At 40.6% G+C, this 20,916-nt stretch overlaps 1 protein-coding gene across 2 annotated transcripts in view; it reads left to right on the top strand.

Annotated features, from left to right (window-relative positions):
• LOC135489821 (slit homolog 2 protein-like) overlaps window positions 1–20,916 on the top strand; it is an 80,562-nt gene that overhangs the window by 53,320 nt on the left and 6,326 nt on the right. The window contains exons 5-29 of one of the 2 annotated variants that reach the window (XM_064775374.1): window positions 8,141–8,212; window positions 9,006–9,077; window positions 9,418–9,489; window positions 10,119–10,282; window positions 10,562–10,703; window positions 10,929–11,000; window positions 11,735–11,806; window positions 12,141–12,212; window positions 12,411–12,482; window positions 12,689–12,760; window positions 13,512–13,669; window positions 15,336–15,486; window positions 15,963–16,037; window positions 16,392–16,463; window positions 16,628–16,699; window positions 17,141–17,212; window positions 17,414–17,649; window positions 17,807–18,002; window positions 18,269–18,340; window positions 18,449–18,520; window positions 18,848–18,919; window positions 19,298–19,369; window positions 19,732–19,895; window positions 20,041–20,260; window positions 20,518–20,657. In XM_064775374.1, the coding sequence (XP_064631444.1) occupies window positions 8,141–8,212; window positions 9,006–9,077; window positions 9,418–9,489; window positions 10,119–10,282; window positions 10,562–10,703; window positions 10,929–11,000; window positions 11,735–11,806; window positions 12,141–12,212; window positions 12,411–12,482; window positions 12,689–12,760; window positions 13,512–13,669; window positions 15,336–15,486; window positions 15,963–16,037; window positions 16,392–16,463; window positions 16,628–16,699; window positions 17,141–17,212; window positions 17,414–17,649; window positions 17,807–18,002; window positions 18,269–18,340; window positions 18,449–18,520; window positions 18,848–18,919; window positions 19,298–19,369; window positions 19,732–19,895; window positions 20,041–20,260; window positions 20,518–20,657 (2,726 nt within the window). Of the gene's footprint in view, window positions 1–8,140; window positions 8,213–9,005; window positions 9,078–9,417; window positions 9,490–10,118; window positions 10,283–10,561; window positions 10,704–10,928; window positions 11,001–11,734; window positions 11,807–12,140; window positions 12,213–12,410; window positions 12,483–12,688; window positions 12,761–13,511; window positions 13,676–15,335; window positions 15,487–15,962; window positions 16,038–16,391; window positions 16,464–16,627; window positions 16,700–17,140; window positions 17,213–17,413; window positions 17,650–17,806; window positions 18,003–18,268; window positions 18,341–18,448; window positions 18,521–18,847; window positions 18,920–19,297; window positions 19,370–19,731; window positions 19,896–20,040; window positions 20,261–20,517; window positions 20,658–20,916 lie in introns of both variants that reach the window. The other variant, XM_064775373.1, reaches the window with a different exon arrangement.

Raw genomic sequence — 20,916 nt, 5'->3', positions numbered from 1 at the left:
CGAAGATATGACACGATGATGACACGACAGACCTTAGTAATTCGCCGATTTTGGCTAGCGGTCCGATGGCTTTGGGTTCTCTCAGTTTCGACCTGCCCGCTCTTGAAGGTAGACTGGGACCTCCAACCGGCTTTGGATATTGTCAGATGTTAATAGGGCTAGTCGAGAATGGTTTTCAGTCTATGTCAAAGGCAGCTCCTCAGTTGCACCAGACTTTGATTCATTGATCATTATTCGAGACCGGTTATCAAAACATTCCCTCCATCAGTGCTATCTGGCAAATGATAGTTTCGTCACCTACATGGATATTTCGAACGCTTTTTCAATCAATCCTTACCTACTGACAGGCTATTATGAACACTGTTGATAGTAGCGATTTGATTGCGGACATCGCCGCAAAATGCTAAAACTCGTGTGTGAATAGTCACGTGGAATAGTGACTTACTTGCCAATAATTGGTTGAGTATCAAATTTCACCAGCCTATAGATGAGTGGGACACTTATTTTGATTCTCCTCGATCAAAATTAAATTCTATGGCTCTTCTTTTGAAGAATCCGTTCATGGATAATGTGAAGGATTGGTTATGTTCAATCGATCGCCCATCGAACACACAAGACGAATACAAAATTGATGTAGTGTATAAACTTTACAATACATGCTTGACTTCAGCACGCATGGCTGGTATAAATATACCGTTATGTTCGCCATTGATATCTGCTGAACTGATGAAAATTCGGCATGATATGTTTGGCCATTTGGTTTAAGACGGTTGGATAGATGATGTAGGAATATACTTATTTATAATATGAGGATAGAAAAAAGCTCTCGCTCAGCGTGACAGAGCCGATGGCTCAGTCCTGTGATCAAGCAATCATGGGTTCGTGTCCCGTCGGTGATTCCAATCAGATTTGTTTCTCTTGATTTTCTTGTTATTTCAGTCTTTACTTATTCATTCAGCAAACCCCTGAGCTCGAACTTTACAAACTGAAGTACACAGTGACTCAAGGCGCGGAGGCAGGCCACTCTGGAGGACGGTTTGAAAAGGCGAATTTTGGACATTTTTAGTCAGTCCGACGATTGCCCCTAAAAATAAATCGCCCGTGTGCGTTGCCCTTCAGGTTACGACGCAGCGGATATCACTGGACGTTCAGAATGAGCCAAACATGTCCATTAAGGACGTCGTTAGTCATTTTATTGTCTCAATCAACTGCTCCTTAACGGGTTAGTTACGACACACAGGAATTCCTTAGTCGTCATCGATTGCGACCATGCACTGAGCACCTTACCATGCGATCGCGCGAGCAGTTTGCCAAGGAAGGCGAAGACTGGCGCACTGGCATTCAATAGTGAAATTGGGCAGCCAAAGGGAGAGCAACAACTAACTCATAAAAGCGACATTTCATCCTTGGATGATTCAGTGAGAGGTGTCTGTGGGAACCAAGGCAGGTGAATCTGAACTTAAGATGTCCTCGATGTGTTGATTGGGCGTAAAGTATGTTGTTTGCAGGAATGTTTTCACTATTTTTGGATGGTAATGTTGATAGATAAACAATCTTTGGCTGTGCTTAGGTCCGTAAGGTCAAAATAACGCCATCACAAAAAAACACATCATTTTAGAGAACTTACTGAATATGAGCTTTTATCCACTAAGTTAATATGTATTGCACGACACCGTCCTCTCTAACAGCGTTGATATTTATATGTCATGGCTTACGTAAGATGGACAGTTACATTGTGCATGTTCCCTTGCCAAATGGTCTTACCATGATGGCAGCTAAGTACCAGTCATCCTCCTCGACATTTCGTGACCCATGGCGAGTACCACAACCAACAATGACCAGGCCGCGTTTCTAGCCGTCTAGTGCTCTAAGATACAGTTGGTGGACTTCTCAAGTGGTTTATTCTTATCCAATTAAGTTCGAATTCCTCGGATACTTTGCGGGTTGATCATCGACGTCCATTTGACTGCCCAGACGACAAGGTATAGTCTGGCAAGGTCCCCTTTGGTGGTACCGGAGTATTAAAAACTAAAATGAACGAGAGCACAAGGGATATTTTAACTGATTACGGAGAAAAAATGAGATTCAAAGGATGAACAGTATTGTTGTAGCCGCGCATACAAGCTATTAAAAAGGTTACCCTGTCCTCACCCCTTCATACGCGGAACTAAGCAAATGCATTCAGTCACTATTTATCACAAAACCTTTCATAAAAAGTACAAATAAATGAGATATTCGTGATAAAACTTTCCTTAGAATGGTCATGTTCGCTCTTCGATATTTCATTGTGGTCTACACGACTGCTAAACGTATTTAGGACGGTTTGAGAATACAGGCCAAATTCGCATGGCAAAGTGAAAAAATAACGTTGATGATTTCTTCAGTGCTGGCCATTTCGCATACCTCACTGTCACTGGGGCTGAACCAAGATGTACTCAGATGAATGGCCATTCATGACAGTTCAAGAGGACGGCTTGTTGTAGTAAGTCATCAGGTTATCCTTTTGAAATTCTGATATACAGTACTGTGTACAAGGGGACGTCTGGTGAAAGAAGAGAAACGTGGTTTAGTAAATCTGCTGGGACCCGCGATGCATGGTGTCTCTCAGTGACTAGTGGTCATGAGGTCCCACTTAAGGATCAACCCAGGCGAATGCTCATGTTGTAACGCAGATTGTGCAGCTCATCTCGTTCAGGTTCAATCGGAAGGTATCACGATAGACCGAGGAGAAGTGTAAAGCGCTTTGAGAATGTTGTACACTATAGCATTTTGTATTTATTTTTCGTATTTTTGGGAGTGCTGGCATGCGTCCCACGAGTATATGAGTTGCTGTCTATACAAGGCATATCGGCCCCTATTTTAGGGCGTCATTGGTACATTATACTAAAGAATATCCTAAGGGAGGTGTCCTGTAATCTCGATATAAGCTCTGTCATTCGGTGCAAGAATCACTTAGATTCGCTAAGTAATCGTAACCCAAATTTTTCCCTCAACAATCCTACGATTACCAGACAACAGGTAATGACACCATTACACAAAAGATAACCTTTCAGTAAGGTTCGCAGATGAGAAAAAACTACCTCTAATTGGTTGTGACTAGCAAAGGACTGTGTTCCATTGAGCTGAAGACCTGGTACATAATGTTACATCTACCATAAGGCACGCTTTGGGTACACCTGTCGCGGACACACTCCCTGGTCAAACGGGCCGCCCTCTCTTGGGATCAAACCGTGGTCAGGGCATCGCTTCGAGCCAGTTGACTGAAGTAAAACAACATGACCCACCAACAAAAACAAGACCCTTCTTTGAGAATGGCGCCGTCGTTGGCCAGTTCGAAGCCATTATACGTTACTTTATACCTGGTAGTCAGCACATATTTCCAGAGTTATTCAAATTCAAAAGCAAATAGTCTTTTCCATGTCACCTGGTACCATTGCACTCTTACCAAGACATTCCTATCTCCAGCTGTAGATGGAACACGCGCCAGCCCCACATCAGCAACAACCAGCAAAAAATCCCTCCTCCGCCAGGTTGCACTCAACACACGCGACACCCTACAACAAATCAAGCATAAAGCAACTGCGCGCGTTGGTTGTGCATTTCACCATACGTTGGCTGTGATAACCAATGCATTGAGTCTAATTACTTGCATCACATAATGTACTTTGTTTTGGCCAATTTCACATGAATACTTTTGAAAGTTGTTGCACATAACGTAAACTTGTTCATCATAGAAATGGCACGTTTTCATTGCCAATGAAAAACCTCTCCCACCGGAATTACGCTGACTCAGCGAAAATGAGAGTGATTCAGAAGGTAACGATCAAACTTCGTTAGCTAACTCAAAATATATCAGATTTCACGAAAGCACGATTGAATCTATGAGAATGATGATGGAAAACAATCTGGGGAATAAAGTGGTGCGAAGGCGTTTGTGTGATGAGCGAAAGACGAAAAGGAAGGATTAGAACTGAGCAACACCTCGTGGGTGGATCAATAGGCCAATAAATGCCCCCAAAATTATACTCAATAATACGAAGATGGATGTGCAAATGGTTGTTGCAAAGTTACGAAGGAACGCTGTCGACCAGCAATGATCATATGACAATTCTAGAGTACAACACAGCACATAAAGAAACTTTGTAAAGCCAATGACTGTCAAGCCGTACGGTATACAACTTATGAACGTCAGGTAATACCTCCGATAGTTCAGAATACGGTGGTGGCTGCGAATGCCTAAAAATCTCCGGGCAAGATGGTCCCGCATCATAAAAGAACGTGGAAAAGACCCCGACCGTGTTCCTTGTTATATCAGATTTCCAAAGAACATTCGTTTTGCGAAACATCCTCAAGTTGTTATCTGATCGAGTTGTCTCTTGTCCATTGTTGCTCAATTGAAAAGAGTTGACCTGGAAGGCGCCGAAAAACAATTTTCTTGAATGATTTTATGTTTCTTGTTACCACCAACTGACTAAACGTATAGGTTATCATTGTGCTATAGTTGTAATTTTTTGGAAACTTCGTGATAATCGCAGGTCTAACTGGAGAGACTGGAGACTGGAGCGCTGAGATAATAACATAATTACATAAAAGTTGCGGACATCCGTGATCGTATACGTTTGTAAAAAGATGACCTGTAATGTTTCACTGACGAACCATGACCATAGGAACTAGAATCACACGATTCCGTTAATACGAGGGTCAGAAATCGCCGAATTAATGGCTTCATTCTTCAAACATAGCTGTCCATCTATCTGAACACAAGGAGATGAATTCGACGAAGTTGTGCACACTCTTTAGATTTGATATATACACATGTATATATATGATGCATCGGAATTATCACCTGGCATTAAAGGTCCGAATGCTTAACAGTTTAGAGAAGGTTTCTGGACAAGCCCTATTCAATTCTTCAGCGGAGCCAGAAGAAAAGCCATTTTGACACCCGTAACATTGCACATAAACACACTTCACAACCATACAATGTACAGTTCGTGTTTACAGATGTAACCCCTGTCATCAAAGAATGGCTGAACTTTTGACTTTCACCGATAAAAATCTTCAAAATTAAAAATTCCTGTTACCATACGACAGGCAGCTAATTTTAGGGGACATCCTTTGTGAGGTTACATATGGTAACGACAACATTTACTCAGTGTTGACAGGTTGAACTGTATACTTGTCGCAACGATCCTAATGACCTAAATGTATTTGAGAAAAAAAAGAAAGTTAGCCCTTTTGGCATGTTTGGTTGTCATCCTAATACTTTATCACTTTATTCTAACACAGGGCAACTCCGTTGAAACCAGGAACGCCAAAATCAACATTTAACTACGATAGACTATAGTTTTACAATACGTGAAACAACATTGCGTTGAACTGATCTCTTGCAAACCATAAAAGAAGCTCCCAGATATCAAAGAATTCTGGTAATTTTGTTTATTTCGCCTTTTATTGTTCGCCGTCTGCAGATGACACTCGGCTAAAGTGATACCGGCTTCGTCAGGCACCTCTGTTTTTTGAAGAATTTTAACAGCTTTGGAAGACATTCTGTTATTTTGTTGTTATTTGCTGAAGTATTTTACCACTTCGATTTTTATCTTGTGGCGATATTCCCCTTGGAAGGTCAGTGTGTTCTCCTATGTCAGAAGCTCTGATGAGCGTCCTTTTTGCATGCAGGGCGTCTTGGTCGCCCTTGTCAGAAGTCACGTCTCACACTCACGTCTGCTGAGAAGAGGCTATAAAGACCGATGCCAGCGACGGGAATTCGGCATGCTTTTTGTTAGGCAAGCGTCATCTTTCTTTTTGTTGTGTTGTTTTATCTTGAGCTGCTGGCCATTTTCACTCGATCCCAGACAACCTCCTTGATTGAAGGGGCGTTTTTAGGGTAGTCTTGACAAGTCATAGCCCCCAATGTTACGTGGGCGCCCCAGAAAAATGTTTCAGTCGACCAGTTCCATTTCAATTCTTATCTTTCAGAATTGCACACAGAATCTGAAGAAAAACTTGTAAATGGAAAATTGGCGCCATGACTTTCAAAGCATTGACAATAAAGAAGTTCCTGTAAATGAAACATTTTTATATATTTACTCTGACTGAGTCTACCCCAGTCATCTCTGCCTAAGAATGGCAAGGATGGCCAAGGCGCCATGAGACAGTGACAGTGGTTCCGAAAGGATATACTGTTTCAAGGGCCAACAAAAGCCGTAATGGGGTAATTATGGGCTATTGTGGCCAAAGATTGCTATCATCTGACCAATTGTACTCTGATGAACTGAGATATCTTCCTTGTAGAAGTCTCGACGGAAACTATAATAGGCTTGTGGAATGAAAAATGGACTTGAAGTGGTTATAACAAGGTACATCTAATGGAAGGAGATACTGCCATATGACGAACTAGTGCAGTGTGTGATGTTTTGTATGAATAACTCGTCGATAATATTGCGATGTGAAGACAAAAAAGTACTGTATCTTCACGATTGTACCACTTTACCGTTCTTGATGTTTTGTATGAGTAGGTTCTGGGGGGGGGGGGGGGCAGGATAAGTTGTGGTGGTGAGGCCACTGTTGAATTCTTTGATGTTTTTTATCCACGTTGTCTCCGCCACTTGTCCGACTGACATAGGGGTTCCTCGTTATTGGTAGGAGATCCCGAAACACAATCCGAGGTTAAGTTGCTGGTATTTCCCCTCGCCCGTTTATTCTTTTGTCATCGATGGCCATCTCAAATGACAGTCCAATCATCACAGCGTATTGACAGCCATTCGAACCCATTAATATTAGATTGTAAGATATCAACACCCATCTGACCAATACAAAGGAGAAGCAAATCGGCCAAGATACGTGAGTCAAAGTAAATGTTATGCTGAGCTTATAGTGATGGTTCCAGGGAAAGGTGTTAGGAGTCTGAGGGCAAGAAACGGTGGTGAGTTGATTAACTTTGGGCATCAAAACCACGGCCGCCGCAATGTTGAATTATGAACAGCCAAAGGGATGAAGATCCGTTTTCTTGCGAATATCCGATACATTCAGACGTGATAAAAAACTATATACATGACAATAAAAGTTAAACATCCGGAACATTATTGAACAGAAGGATTTCTATCTCAAATTGCGAGGTATAATGCATGGAGTAAACACTAGAATTAAGAGTGTTCTCAACCTCTGAGGACTTCGATAAAACAAGAACAATGACACTATTATAAAAGATTTGACACTTCTCACCTCTTCATGGTGACATCATTGACTCACTGGAGCCAGTCTTCTGAAGGTGTAGGTAACATCAAGGGTTCAGCACGAGTCTTTATGTATAGTGTTCCACCAGAGACCACTGCCCGTTGGCGCCAATTCCCCCTGCACTCCAGTTGAGGAGTTTGCATTTTCATTGAATGCTTTTGTGAGAGGAGTCGAGAACGTATATTTCAAAATGTCCTCGGGTCAAGGAGTGATGAGGCCAGGGTGCACTATCTGTTTGATATGGAGATAACGCTTAAGGTTGCCTAACTGGCGAATTCGATATCAGCAAGCAAATGGCCGTTGAGACAATCCAAAGTAAAACAGGTTGACACATGCAAAGGTAAATTCGGAATCAGCCAGCAAATGGCCGTTGAGACAACCCAAAATAGGTTCCTCCAGTGGCAAATTGCGATTTCAGAATCAGCGAGCAAATGGCATTAGAGACAACCCAAATAGGTTCTTCCAATGGCAAATTGCCAATTCAGAATCAGCGAGCAAATGTGTGGTATATCATTACAGAGACTTGTTTGTCCTCTGGGAGGCATGGCGCCCTAAAATCTTTCCTCCACACCACAATCATTGTACAAGCCTCAAACAATCAACTTAGATTCAGCTAAAGTACTTGACTATTAGAGTTACTTCAGTCTAGAAGTGGGAGACAAGTATTCGTATGTCGTCGCGTTCGAAAACCTATACACATATCGCAAACGTTTTTTCACTTTCCTCTTCCATACAATGTCCATGGGCAAATTATCAAATGTTAGTTTTTTTTTTGAAAGAAGGACGGATACCAAAGCTCAGATCAGACTGAACATCATCATACCGACATATACACAATACCCAGTAGTCACAACCAGGAGACTTTTCCACGAACTAATGTGTTTTTTCTTTCTTATAATTTTAGAGATCTGAGTTTCAACAATTTAAAAGTAATCGGCAGAAAAACGCTGAAGGGAGCACCACTCTTGAAAAATTTGTAAGTACATTTAAACATCGATCGGTTTTACATTATTTCAGACGAGACAGAAGCGACTGTCTCCTAAAATAGAAACGACTCTGCCTTTAATGGCCAGTGAATCAGATTTTCTCAATCGGAAACAAGCGTGCAAAATCTTTGAAATTGGTATCCGGGTTAAATTCATCGATGTGGGTCTAGAAAAATTGTCAGAATCATTTGCCAAGGCCAGATCAGTTCTAGCAACACTGAGCCTGAAGAACAAACAGTATCACAACCATGGGGAAGGCATCACTCGAGAACATCATGTTCGAGAATTTTTCGCTGGAATAGCACAACTTATCATTGTTATATGCGAGATTAGCCGACTATTTTTACAAGAGCTACACTACGCGTGGTGGCAGGATGGGCGAGCGATGAAGGTGCGAAAACAATGAAACTTGAGCCTGTTAATTTCGGTGCAAAAACTGTTATTTCGATAATTTTGGCGCAAAAAGAATTCCACGTGGGTAATTTGGGGTATGATGTGGCAGTCCATTGCGGTCACAATTGCCCAATTCGAAAGAGGTTCCTTTCTTTTTTTCACATTCCTGAGTGCTATTATCAATTTTTTCGTCTCCGTATGAAATGTTCACTCAATTATCTCGCCAGCAGGATATTGCACTCGTACTGAGCACATGGCTTAAATAATCACAAGTCATCTTTCTCACACTAGTTTATGCAATAAGACATGCAGAAGGATAATGAGTCCTACCAGCATTGGAGATGGTCCATCACAAAAAAATCATTAAATAAAACCTTTCCTTATTTTCAGACAATTGGACCATAATGATTTAACGTGTATAACAGAGGCAGCAATCAAGGGATTAAAAGACATGGAAATTTTGTAAGTGCGAAACTTTCATCAAGTTGGTCTGGGTTCGAGCGTGAATTAAAGTAAGGGTTAGGGTATGAGGGTGGGAGCAGAGCTTGGAAGGAGGGGCGGGATGGAGTAGGCCTATAAGCCCCGGCGGCCCTAAGCATAAGAAACATTCCTTGGCGAGCCCCACTTTGGAGACATTCTGTGGGCTCTTCGGATGTCGACGGAACAGCCCAGCCACGGTCCATGTGGAATTTGTCCTATGGATGGTCATAAACGAATAAAAACAGTGGGAAATTTTGATTCTACTCCTATGCCAATGAAAAAAAAAGTTAGTTTTACCCTATTTGCTCATTTTTTGTTTCAGAACAATTAACAACAATAGACTCACAACATTACCTAGAGATATATTTTCCGAAATGCACAAACTCAGAGTAACGTAAGTATATGTAAATAGGTCGGAAAGTTGGGGCCGAAACTACATGCCACGTGCGGGGCCACGTGGCATGGCTGCCACACATCATACGTAGGCCGACAGGGTGTACCAAAAAACAAGTATTTTCCTCTGTGTATCCATTGGCAATGAAAGCTGTATACAAAACGTCGTTGATTGATTGTTGTAATAATCAATTTATTTGGTCCTTCCTCGTTTATAAACATCGTTGCCGGATACGAGGTGTTCCTCATGTCATCGTGTCATTCGTTCCTCTAAAGCAAAGGTTCATGCCATTTGATTACGGTAGCCCTACAAATTAGGGACAACAATTGAACATACAAAGATATGGTTTGCGAAAAGACTTCTTCTTGTCTATTTTGTTTATCCCCATTTCTCAGGCAACTGGAGTTTACCATCACATGAGAATTATCATAATATATGTGATGTCCCCTCATGATTGAAATACATTCAGGACAGTCAGCTTGGTCAGCAGTTGAGACTGTCTTCAATTGAAACCCTTAACTTCACTTGCAATGTGCAATAGTGTTTCAGTCAAATGATGTTCAGAAAGAAGATGGCTTACAAAGGACCAAAATCATGTGAAAACTCAAGACACAAATTTCAACTTCCAGGAGAATACGAGAAAACCAGCTTGTGTGTGATTGTCATCTGTCATGGCTAGCGAAATGGTTACGGCAGCATCCAACATTGGCTCTCTTCACAACATGCTCAGCCCCACATCATCACAGAGGCGTCGAGATTGCAGAGTTACAGGAATCAGATTTCACTTGCAATGGTGAGTATGCCCTTATATGGTGACACCCCCCAGAAAGCACACCCCTTTGTATCCGCCACTCAAGGCTTTCATGCCCTTCATATTTTCAGGTATAGACGACTGCAAGTCTTGATAATTCGAATTTATGTTGGGGATAACTTGACTTACTTTGTGCAACATTGTGATGTGAGCCAGGTTGTCATCAGTAAGATCATCATGTTGAGGATTTTCATATCATCATATCGAATTGAATTGAAAACGACAAAACTTGTAATACAGATTTAGTTCTTGTGTTTGCAGGAGTGGAGAGCCCCCACCCTCAGGAATGTGTCTCGGAGACGGTGTGTCCAACAGAGTGTATCTGCACAGAAGGTATCGTCGACTGCAGGGACAAGGGATTGACTGAGATACCGGAAAATATCCCAGAAATTGCGACAGAATTGTGAGTATCATTATTAACCTTTCCCAGTCTCTGGGCAACAACATGTAATTAAATTGGCAAGGAGAATTAAGAAGTGGCTTCGCTTAGAAAATGTGTGACATACTCGACCAGAACAAGGGAAAAAGTTGGATAGTTATAAAAGAAAAGAGTCTGTGTCAGTTGACTTATTAGACAGACGTCTGAAGGTTTGAAAACCTTTTGCTATTTTGTTGATTTCACTTGCAGGCGTCTTGAACAGAATCAGATAACGATGATCCCATCCAAGGGCTTCCTGCCATACAAGAGATTGAGAAGAATGTAAGTTAACTTCAAAGTTATTCAGCGATGTTGTTTATTTATCAGCTTTATCTTCTATTGTTTGGCTCCCAGTGGTGTATAAGTTGTTTATTTATCAGTTTTATCTTCTATTGTTTGGCTCCCGGTGGTGTATAAGTTGTTTATTTATCAGCTTTATCTTCTATGGTTTGGCTCCCAGTGGTGTATAAGTTGTTTATTTATCAGTTTTATCTTCTATGGTTTGGCTCCCAGTGGTGTATAAGTTGTTTATTTATCACTTTATCTTCTATGGTTTGGCTCCCAGTGGTGTATAAGTTGTTTATTTATCAGTTTTATCTTCTATTGTTTGGCTCCCGGTGGTGTATAAGTTGTTTATTTATCAGCGTTATCTTCTATTGTTTGGCTCCCGGTGGTGTATAAGTTGTTTATTTATCAGCTTTATCTTCTATTGTTTGGCTCCCAGTGGTTTATAAGTTGTTTATTTATCAGTTTTATCTTCTATGGTTTGGCTCCCAGTGGTGTATAATTTGTTTATTTATCAGTTTTATCTTCTATTGTTTGGCTCCCAGTGGTGTATAATTTGGTCTCTTGGAAAGGAGTCTTTCTCGTGCCAAAATAAGTTGATGTAACCTCTGATCAGTAACAAGGGATTTCGTCCACTCATACATACATGCATTTTAAAGGAAGCTACTATACTATTTATGATATCAAGTAATCCATACGTGGTATAGACAATATAATTTCTTTCTTTTCAGTGACCTGAGTAACAACCAGATCTCCTATTTGGCTCCAGATGCATTTGCTGGTCTTCGCTCACTGAACTCTTTGTAAGTATCTTGGTGAAAAGTGTACTTCCCTTCGTAATTTTTCATGCAATTTTAGTTTTGAAACTTACTTTCAATAATGAGTGAATAGTAGACTCCAGATCAGTTTTGATACTGGCATGAACGTCTTCTGTATTCTCAATCGTGGATAGTCAGTCCTGTTCTAGCAACTGATGCTTTCATCTGCTATAGTTTATCCTGGTCACTGTGAAGCTGCTCCCAGATGCAGGTTCTGGGTAGTTAGAACGCCTCCCACAAGGCAGCTAGTTGTGGGAATTTTGTCAGGATGTAGTTGACAGTCGCATATGATCTTCATTGTGTACTTTTCATACTGCAGAGTTTTGTATGGTAACAAGATTGGTGACCTTCCACCGACGATATTCACTGGTCTGTCTGCGCTGCAACTACTGTAAGTATGACTCGAAGAAATGGTAGCACTTTATGAGGAATTTGAGGATAGTTTTCATTTTGTTAGTTGAGAAAAGGAGATAAGAAAGGAGAAAACACATGCTGGTACCCTTTTCTCTTTCAGCTGATAAAAAAATGTGCATTAGTTGATGACGAAAATATTTGAAGCACTCAAAATTAACTTTTTTTCTCATATAAGGTTACTGAATGCCAACAAGATATCCTGTGTTCGTGTTGATGCCTTTGGAGATCTTCATAATCTCAACCTGCTGTAAGTATCAAAGATTCTTGGTTCAATAAATTGCTTCAGTTGTTAGGCAAAGATTGACACAGCTGCTCAGACCTAACACTTCTTGAAATACTTCAGTGATTATTTAGATAAATGCTTTTTGGAGCTGCTGATGGTCTCTGCTGGCTCGTCCTTTCAGGTGTGTCAGACTTATTACAATATCATCACTTGGACATTCTTCATTCCAGATCATTATATGACAACAACATTGTCTCAATCGCCAATGGAACGTTTGACCCACTCAGGAACATACAGACACTGTAAGTGTTGGTGGCAACACATTTCGTTTTTTAGACATTGGCTGAGAAGTTGGAGCAGTCAAGCTGATGCAGTATGTGGGTGGAGTTTGGATGGCACTCACACCCTGGCACAATGTTGTGTCCACCGTGCCAAGTCTCTTTGACACAGTGCATTGTTCTGGGGCGATAAGTGATTGTGCCCTCCCTTCTGTCTAAGAGTCTGAGGGCATTCAACATAGGGTTGTGACTACCTGGCCTTGTCACCAGTCACTTGACAGAGCAAGTTATCAAGATGAAATAATGTCGTGGATCTCAGCAATTTCATTTCTTCCATTGCCAATATGGAAGTTACCTCAACAAACTCATATGTCCTTAGCTGATACCTGAGTAATGGAACCACTTCCTCTTTGAAATGCCTGTGTGCCCACCTATTTATTTATTCAAGACCTCCATGGCGCATTATTTTAAAAAGCTATTCAGTGAGCGTCAATAAAAACTGCATGCTGCGAGACTAAGTGGTGTACTCAAGTAATTTGTACAAACAGTGTGTGGAAGTTCTATCTTCTGAAAAGTGCATTCAAGTCATTCTGAAATTTCTACCACCGGTATCTCTCCGATGTTAAACATTTAACTCTAGTTTGGATGCATCATTTGTTTGTAAAGATGAATCATTTTGTGCAAAAGTCAATCTTTACCGGTGCCTTTTCTCCTTAGAGCCACCTGTGCTGTATTCTGTGAACAAAATCATCCACATTCGCCTATCTTTTTGCAGTCATCTTGCTCGAAATCCCTTCATCTGCGACTGCAACCTTCGCTGGCTCTCTGAATACCTCCACAGCCATCCGATCGAGACAAGTGGTGCCCGCTGTGAGGAACCCAAACGAATGCAACGGAAAAAGATCGGACAAATCCGCCATGGCAAATTCAAATGTAAAGGTTAATATTAGTTCAGCTTGTGCGCTTCTTGTCCACCATGCAGCTGCTGCTTCAAGGTTTGCTCAATAGCTTATTACTAACAGCAGCTAATTGGAGATAAATTGATCTTGAAATTGGCTCATCCAAAACTTTGATAACATCTTGATCTTGGTAACATTAAGATTGGAACTACATGCTGAAATTGGCTGATCCAAAACTTTGGTGACTACTAACATTATGGTTACATGAAGTTTGAAATTCGAACTGTATCCGCAAATTGTCATAGCCAAAAACTTTGATTTGTAGATCTTGAAATTTGCTTTAAAAATCTGTAATTTTCTGCTGTTAGGAATAAGTTTTTGTGGTTTGCTTGGCCTGTGGAAAATTATCACTGCTTTCTTTAACAGAAATATGCTTGCTTTGTCAGCAGGTTTTCTTACTTATATTTTCAACTTTGCTGCATGCATTGAATTTGATTTGGCAAAGATTCCATCAGCGGGTAAATTTGCTGCCGCAATTGCCAACACACAAAATTTTCTTCCGATTTTTTTCTGTGTCTTGTAAAAAGTGTATTTAGGCATTTGATGTATTTGTACAAATGTTTTGTTCTCTTCTTGAAGGCAGGGGAAATTTTCCATGTGGTCATGTGTTGTTGTTTAGTGTAGTTGTAAAATTGTGGTTATGGCAAAGGCATTAGCCTGTTGGCCGATGCGTATAGAAGTGCACTACGGGCTGCTGTCAACCCATGCAGGGTCTTTAAGTTGCCCTGGAATAGACCCCAAATACAACGGACCTTATAGCTTTCTGTTCCAAGCCACAGACATAGAACACCTGAGTTTTTAGCCTGAATTGTCAAGGACTCTAACCAGCACCCTCTCTTGTGTTAGGTGGACAAAATGATCTTTAGATTATAGTGAATAAAACACAAGCAACGATCTACGTATTCTCGACGTTTCGTGTATTTGACACTTTTTCAAAGAGATACAGAATCAAAAGATCAACCAGGTTTTATATAAAATTTAACTGAGATTCTGGTTTGCGCTATGAATCAATCAGTTTGCAAAATGATCTTTAGGCCATCATGGCCATCATGAATGTTGCAAGGTGAATAATCCTTCAACAAGTGAGTAAAGTTAAGCTCCCGCACCCTGAACTCAGTAGAACCTAATTAACTTGAATAACTAATTTCACTAACTAGTGAGCACCGTTACTCACACTGGTTCCCCATTACCCATGAGATGCTACATCTTTGTATCTCATAACTTTTTGTGCACTTCAAAATGTTCATCGAGTCAATCTAAGTGTTGTTTAATGTGCTTTTTGTGTGCATAAAATAGATTGTTATAAATCTTGCTCTACGAAAGTCAGCATATTTGTGGTTCTGTGAATATATGGGTTGAAATTGTATAAGCCTTCTTCGAGAGCGTGATGTAATCCCTAACTACTGCATGAATTTCGTCAAGTGATGAGATCCCTTCGTTTCTTCAAAATTTGTTAATAAGAGTGGAAAGCCTTTTCCTATTAACTGTATCACCTTACAATACAGAATATTATCATGGTTGATATTGATCATCATACAGATGTTTGGCCAAATTGGCTCCACGTTTGAGATATGGCCTGCTGCCATGTTGGCTATAGATTGACTTGCCACAAACTGTATTCTATCTTCTGACATTTTCAGGTAGTGAGATGACCAAGACCAAGAATGCTGGTTCCTGTAACATGGAGAATGACTGTCCTAAGATGTGCAACTGCAGGGGAACACTTGTGGACTGTTCAGGCAAGCGTCTGATTCGAGTGCCGGCTGACATCCCCTCATACGCCACTGAACTGTAAGTAGCCCATTCTATAGAGCTGTTCACAGACACTATATGCAACCTAGAATAAATCACAGAGCTTGGGATTGAAGTGTGATAAATTTTGGCGCTCAGTGTTGTCAAGGGAAAAGATGTTTAGAATTTGAACCCTCAATTGAACGTGTAGAGCACCCTTGTACCTGGAGTGATTGATAGACCCCTCCAGCGGGTGTCAGCAATCTGAAACCCCAACCCCTTTTCTGGCATATACATATACATGTATTTCATTCCAACCCCTATTTCTGGTATACATACAACATGTACCTTCTGTAACAAGAGTCTGGGGAAATATGACTGGATTTGGTATCCGAGTAACGTAGAGTTGAAAAATAAGGGGCCTATCAGAGTCAGTTTGGTAGTGAAGACAGCAACTAATGATTTTCTAACTGTAATATTTGTAACAAAGATTGCCAATGATGTTTCCTTTAATTTTGAAACCCTTCTCCTTCCAGGTCATTAGCTGATAATGAAATAACCAAGATTGAAAATAATGGTGTTTTCACAAGGCTGAAAAACCTTGTAAAATTGTAAGTTAGTTTATTTAAAATAACAATCAATGAATGCTTAAAAGATCAGACTTGCATTACTTGTCATTAGATGACCATGACCAACGAACAAAATAATGTCCCCAACCCATGGCTGATATGAATAACGTCTAGCAAATGCTTTTACTTCAATTTTGTACAGAAAGGTCTGGTGTAAATGTACATGGAGTTTTAGATAAAAGCATTTGCTAGTCTTTATTCATATCACCCATTGTCTATCCAATTTCAGCATGTTGAATAGCATTGAACAACCATGTGGATTTTTAGGAATGGTCCCAGGTTAGAGAAACAAGAGCACCTTCGTTGAATCCTAATCTAATTTACATGCTTTTACAGAAATATGAAGAACAACAAGATTGACACAATCGAAGAGGGAGCTTTCTTGGGGGCAGATAATCTACAAGAAGTGTAAGTATGACAGGAGTTCAGGGACTATTTAACCACATTGTGGCAACAGTATTATCAACACTTTCACTTTCTTGCCAATTTACACATACGAGTACCTCTTGTCAGTCTTTCTCTGCGGATTTAATCTCTGCATCATTCTAAGCTCATGATCAAATTTTTTCCAGCACCCTGACTGAGAATCGCCTTTCAACTCTTAACAGTGCCATGTTCAAGGGCCTTACGAGGATCAGGACTTTGTAAGTAGTGGTTTCTTGTGATGATAGGCATCAGAAGGGGAGCTGTCAGTTAAAGCCTCAGTCAATGGCCGACCTACCGTTTGCTTTGAAAATGAAAAGCCAGTGTAACAAGTGAAAATCCCAAAGCCATTATCCTGTTGTTAAATCAACCCCGTCATCGTATTCCGCCTTCGAACTGACCACTGCAGACTTCAACACTAGTGCACCACAAGTTTGGAATTGGAGAGTACGACCTTTGCCCTGCACCGCTGAGTCAATGACTGTCAACCACATCCTGACAAAATGCACAAAAACATCTAGACAGAGAATGCAGAGGAAGAAGAAGAATTGGCTGTATTTACTTCTTTGCATTCTGAACTTTATTTCAAAATTTGAAATTTGGAATGTCATTAAGATTCACTTCATTCTGACTTGAAAGATATTTTTATATTTCCATTCCAGAATGTTGAGAAGCAACAAGATTTCCTGCATCAACAATGATACTCTAACTGATCTGAAAGAACTCAGACTTCTGTAAGTGAAACTGCATGTTTTTATCAACATATTCTGATAAAATATTGAGAAACCTTCCCGGGAAAGAACATCTCGGCTGGTTGGAAGGCCTGCCAAATTCATGGCAAGCTTGGGAATTGATCGTCCTGGGTCGGACTGAAAGTGTAATGTGTTGCTTCAGTTTTGTTGAAACATCATCAAGGGATTGCTTTCCATTTCCAGGTCTCTTTATGACAACCAGATCCGTTGTATCATGAAAGGTTCCTTCGAGAGACTCAAGCATCTGACCACCATGAATCTCCTCTCTAATCCTTTGAATTGTAACTGTCATCTCGGATGGCTGGCTGACTGGCTGAAGGGCAAGAAGATCGTCACGGGCAACCCCAGGTGTACGGCCCCACAATTCCTCAAGGACATCCCCATTCAGGATTTGAAGATGCAGGACTTCACTTGTGATAGTAAGTGCTGTTATGGTTGTGCTTCTTTATCATTTGTGTACCTGAAGAAAAGGATGTCTCAATACCAGAAGACGCCAGTAACACCCTGGACAATCAGTACCCCGCAAGTCCTAAAGTAATGAAATAGCATAATCGATTCAATCTTCGTTTATTTCAGTGCCGACCAATGAGCTAGGCTGTCACCCTGGCCCTGCACCTTGCTGTACGAAGGACGCTGTCACAAATGTTGAGAACACCTGCGATCGTCGAGCATACTGTCCTCCTAAATGCAAGTGTTCTGGTACGGCCGTCCGATGCAGCAGGCAGAAGTTTACAGAGATACCCAAGGATATTCCACTTGATACAACTGAACTGTAAGTTGTATATTCTCTTAGGTTTCTTTTTCACGTTAAGCATTTCTAAGTATCCATCACTATTTTAGTACCGGTAACTTTTTGCGGCAGCAGTAGCTGTCTTATGAGCATAGTTTCCAATGAATGCAGTGCATAGTGGGACTGAATACTGGAGAAAGGGTGTATACTCATGTTATTATTATCTGCTAGACCTGCCTCGATGAATGACTTAATCAATATGAATCTTTTTTAAACTGACTCTGAAATTTTGATTGTCTTATTTTCAGCTACCTCGATGTGAATGATATTACTGAGATTCCCGCAGAAACATTCTCAAGACTTACCAAGTTACAGAGCATGTAAGTAAATGGACCCAACAGATATGATACAGTCTGTTCACCCTTATATTGGCTTAAACGTTAAATTCAACTGTTATGCTCCTCATTCATCATTTCTCTCCCTTGCAGTGATTTGAGCAGCAACAAAATCCAGTCGTTAACAGCCAGGGTCTTTTCTAACCAGACAACAATGCATACTCTGTAAGTACAATAGTTTAGAAATCATTTAGGGCTCTTGGCTACATGACTCAGGTTTACCTTCAAGGCAAGATAGAGAGTTAGAGGCATGTCAATTTCAAATCTTGAAATCAACTTGCATTGTCTTTATCCTTCTTACGTCAAGATATCCTTGATTTACGTACCGTTCATATTCATTGGATTTTCTCTAGGAAATGGAAATAAACATCATCATAGTACAGTTGAGTTATCATTTGCAGAAATTTGGTATTTGAAGTATTGGTACATTTATATATGCAATGTAGATCTTCTTGAATAAAGTATGAAATGACGTCTGCTTCTTTTTTTCAGCATTCTGAGCTACAACAAACTCCAGTGTCTTGATAAGACGAGTTTTGAAGGTCTCAAACAATTGCGTGTTTTGTGAGTATATAATTTCAAATGTAATACACTGTCTCATAATTCTCCAATAGCAGTCTTATAAATGTTCAACATGCAGCCCTCCTGATTCAGTATATATCTGTAAATAGTTCAGAGCAGGACCTCTTAGTTATACTTCACTAAATCTGTTATTAACTAGAAGGAGACAGAAATATTGGATGTTTGGCTTGTTAAAAGGAATTTATACCAAACTGGAGGCATTGGTTGTCTCACCTAACACCGCAATAAGGAATATGGCCCAAAACTAAAACCCCGGGTGTTTTCGAGTGATATTCTATTTAATCTCATCTATAATTCTATAATGGTATTGTTTGAGTATATAGGTCTGTAATTCTGACTGTTGGATAATCTGCTTTGCAGGTCTCTTCATGGTAATGAACTTTCTACCATCCCATATGGTTCCTTTAAAGACTTAGTGGCTCTAACTCATATGTAAGTATTACAAGATCTTCCCTTAAAGAAGTAGATTCACGCCTCAAGGCATGGTTGCAAAATTCAACTGAGAATCCGTCACTGTCACAACGGAAAAAAAATCACCCCTGATTGCATTGGGTACTACCAACAGATTATAAGAAACATGCTTTCTTCCAACCTTACCACGCATATTCAAGCTGGTTTCATACCTTCATGATAGAAATATGAATCGTTTCATTTATTGGCCACTCCATTGGTCCTGACTCAATTGCATATCTCTTAGAAACAATCACCTTAGGCGGTCCTGGCTAAATGGCATATCTCTATGGACATTAGCCTCAGATGGCATTCTTAAAAACTGCTACTTCTTCTTGTTTCAGTGCCCTTGGCGGTAACCCACTCTACTGCGACTGTAACCTGAAATGGCTGTCTGACTGGGTGAAGAAGGACTACAAGGAACCTGGAATCGCCTCATGTGCCGGCCCAGCCAACATGTTGGAGAAACTCATGCTTACGACAGAATCCAAATACTTCCAGTGCAATGGTAGGTTTCTCATTGATAAGACACAAGGGAGGTTGAGTCATTAGGTTGCTTGAGCAACAGATATTGACAATCTGTGCATGGACAGCGCTTTCTGCCCAATTTTCCCCTGGGAAGTCTGTGACAGTATTGAATATTGTCCTTTCAGATCCACCAGAAGACTACGTCCTTGCCAAGTGTAACATCTGCTACACGGATCCTTGCAAGAATGGTGCATCCTGTACCCTGACCGGCTTTAAGAAGTACACGTGTGAATGCACCCCGGGTTATCACGGCCATGACTGCGAGAACGAGATCGATGCCTGCTATGGTAACCCATGTGAGAATGGCGGTACTTGTGAGGTGGTCAATGATTACGGACGATTCGGGTGAGATAATCGAGAGGTTGCACACCTTTCTGACTACCATTCTGACTTCATCTCAAATCGAGTTGTTATGGATCAGGAAGTGCCTCAAGTTATGAATAGAGGCAAAGCCTATTAATTTCATATTGCCAGTGTAGCTTTTGTATCCCTGGGGCAACTTTTGAGGAAGTAAGCTTTTTGAATTTGCTTTACAGTCATTTATTTCTGAATGTGTTAAATGCAGATCATAGTCTCTGAATTTATCCATCTTCGTTTTCTAGCTGCAACTGTCCCAACGGCTTTGAAGGTGATCGCTGTGAGACGAACATCAATGACTGTTTTGGTCACAAGTGTGAAAACAACGCCACCTGCGTCGACCTTGTGAACAATTACGCCTGCTCATGCCCGCAAGGGTTTAGCGGTAAGGCTCGATTGCTTACTGATCTTTTGCTTTCACTTCAGAAAATAGGATTATTTCCCAGATTTAACACGTCTTAAAGGCTTTTATTTGTCTCTAAGATGAATATAAGGTGCTGCGCAAACAAGCAATTTAAATCACCACAGACTGCAATTATAATCACTCTCATATGCGACAAAAAGATCACTTGTCAGAAATTTCTGATTACTGTCCAATTAAGCCCTTCCAAGTCTCCCCAAATTCGAATTTTGAAATCCCTGAA

The sequence above is a fragment of the Lineus longissimus genome, chromosome 6, assembly GCF_910592395.1.
Source record: "Lineus longissimus chromosome 6, tnLinLong1.2, whole genome shotgun sequence".
NCBI lineage: Eukaryota > Metazoa > Nemertea > Pilidiophora > Heteronemertea > Lineidae > Lineus > Lineus longissimus.
This window is presented reverse-complemented; position numbering and strand designations above follow the sequence as displayed.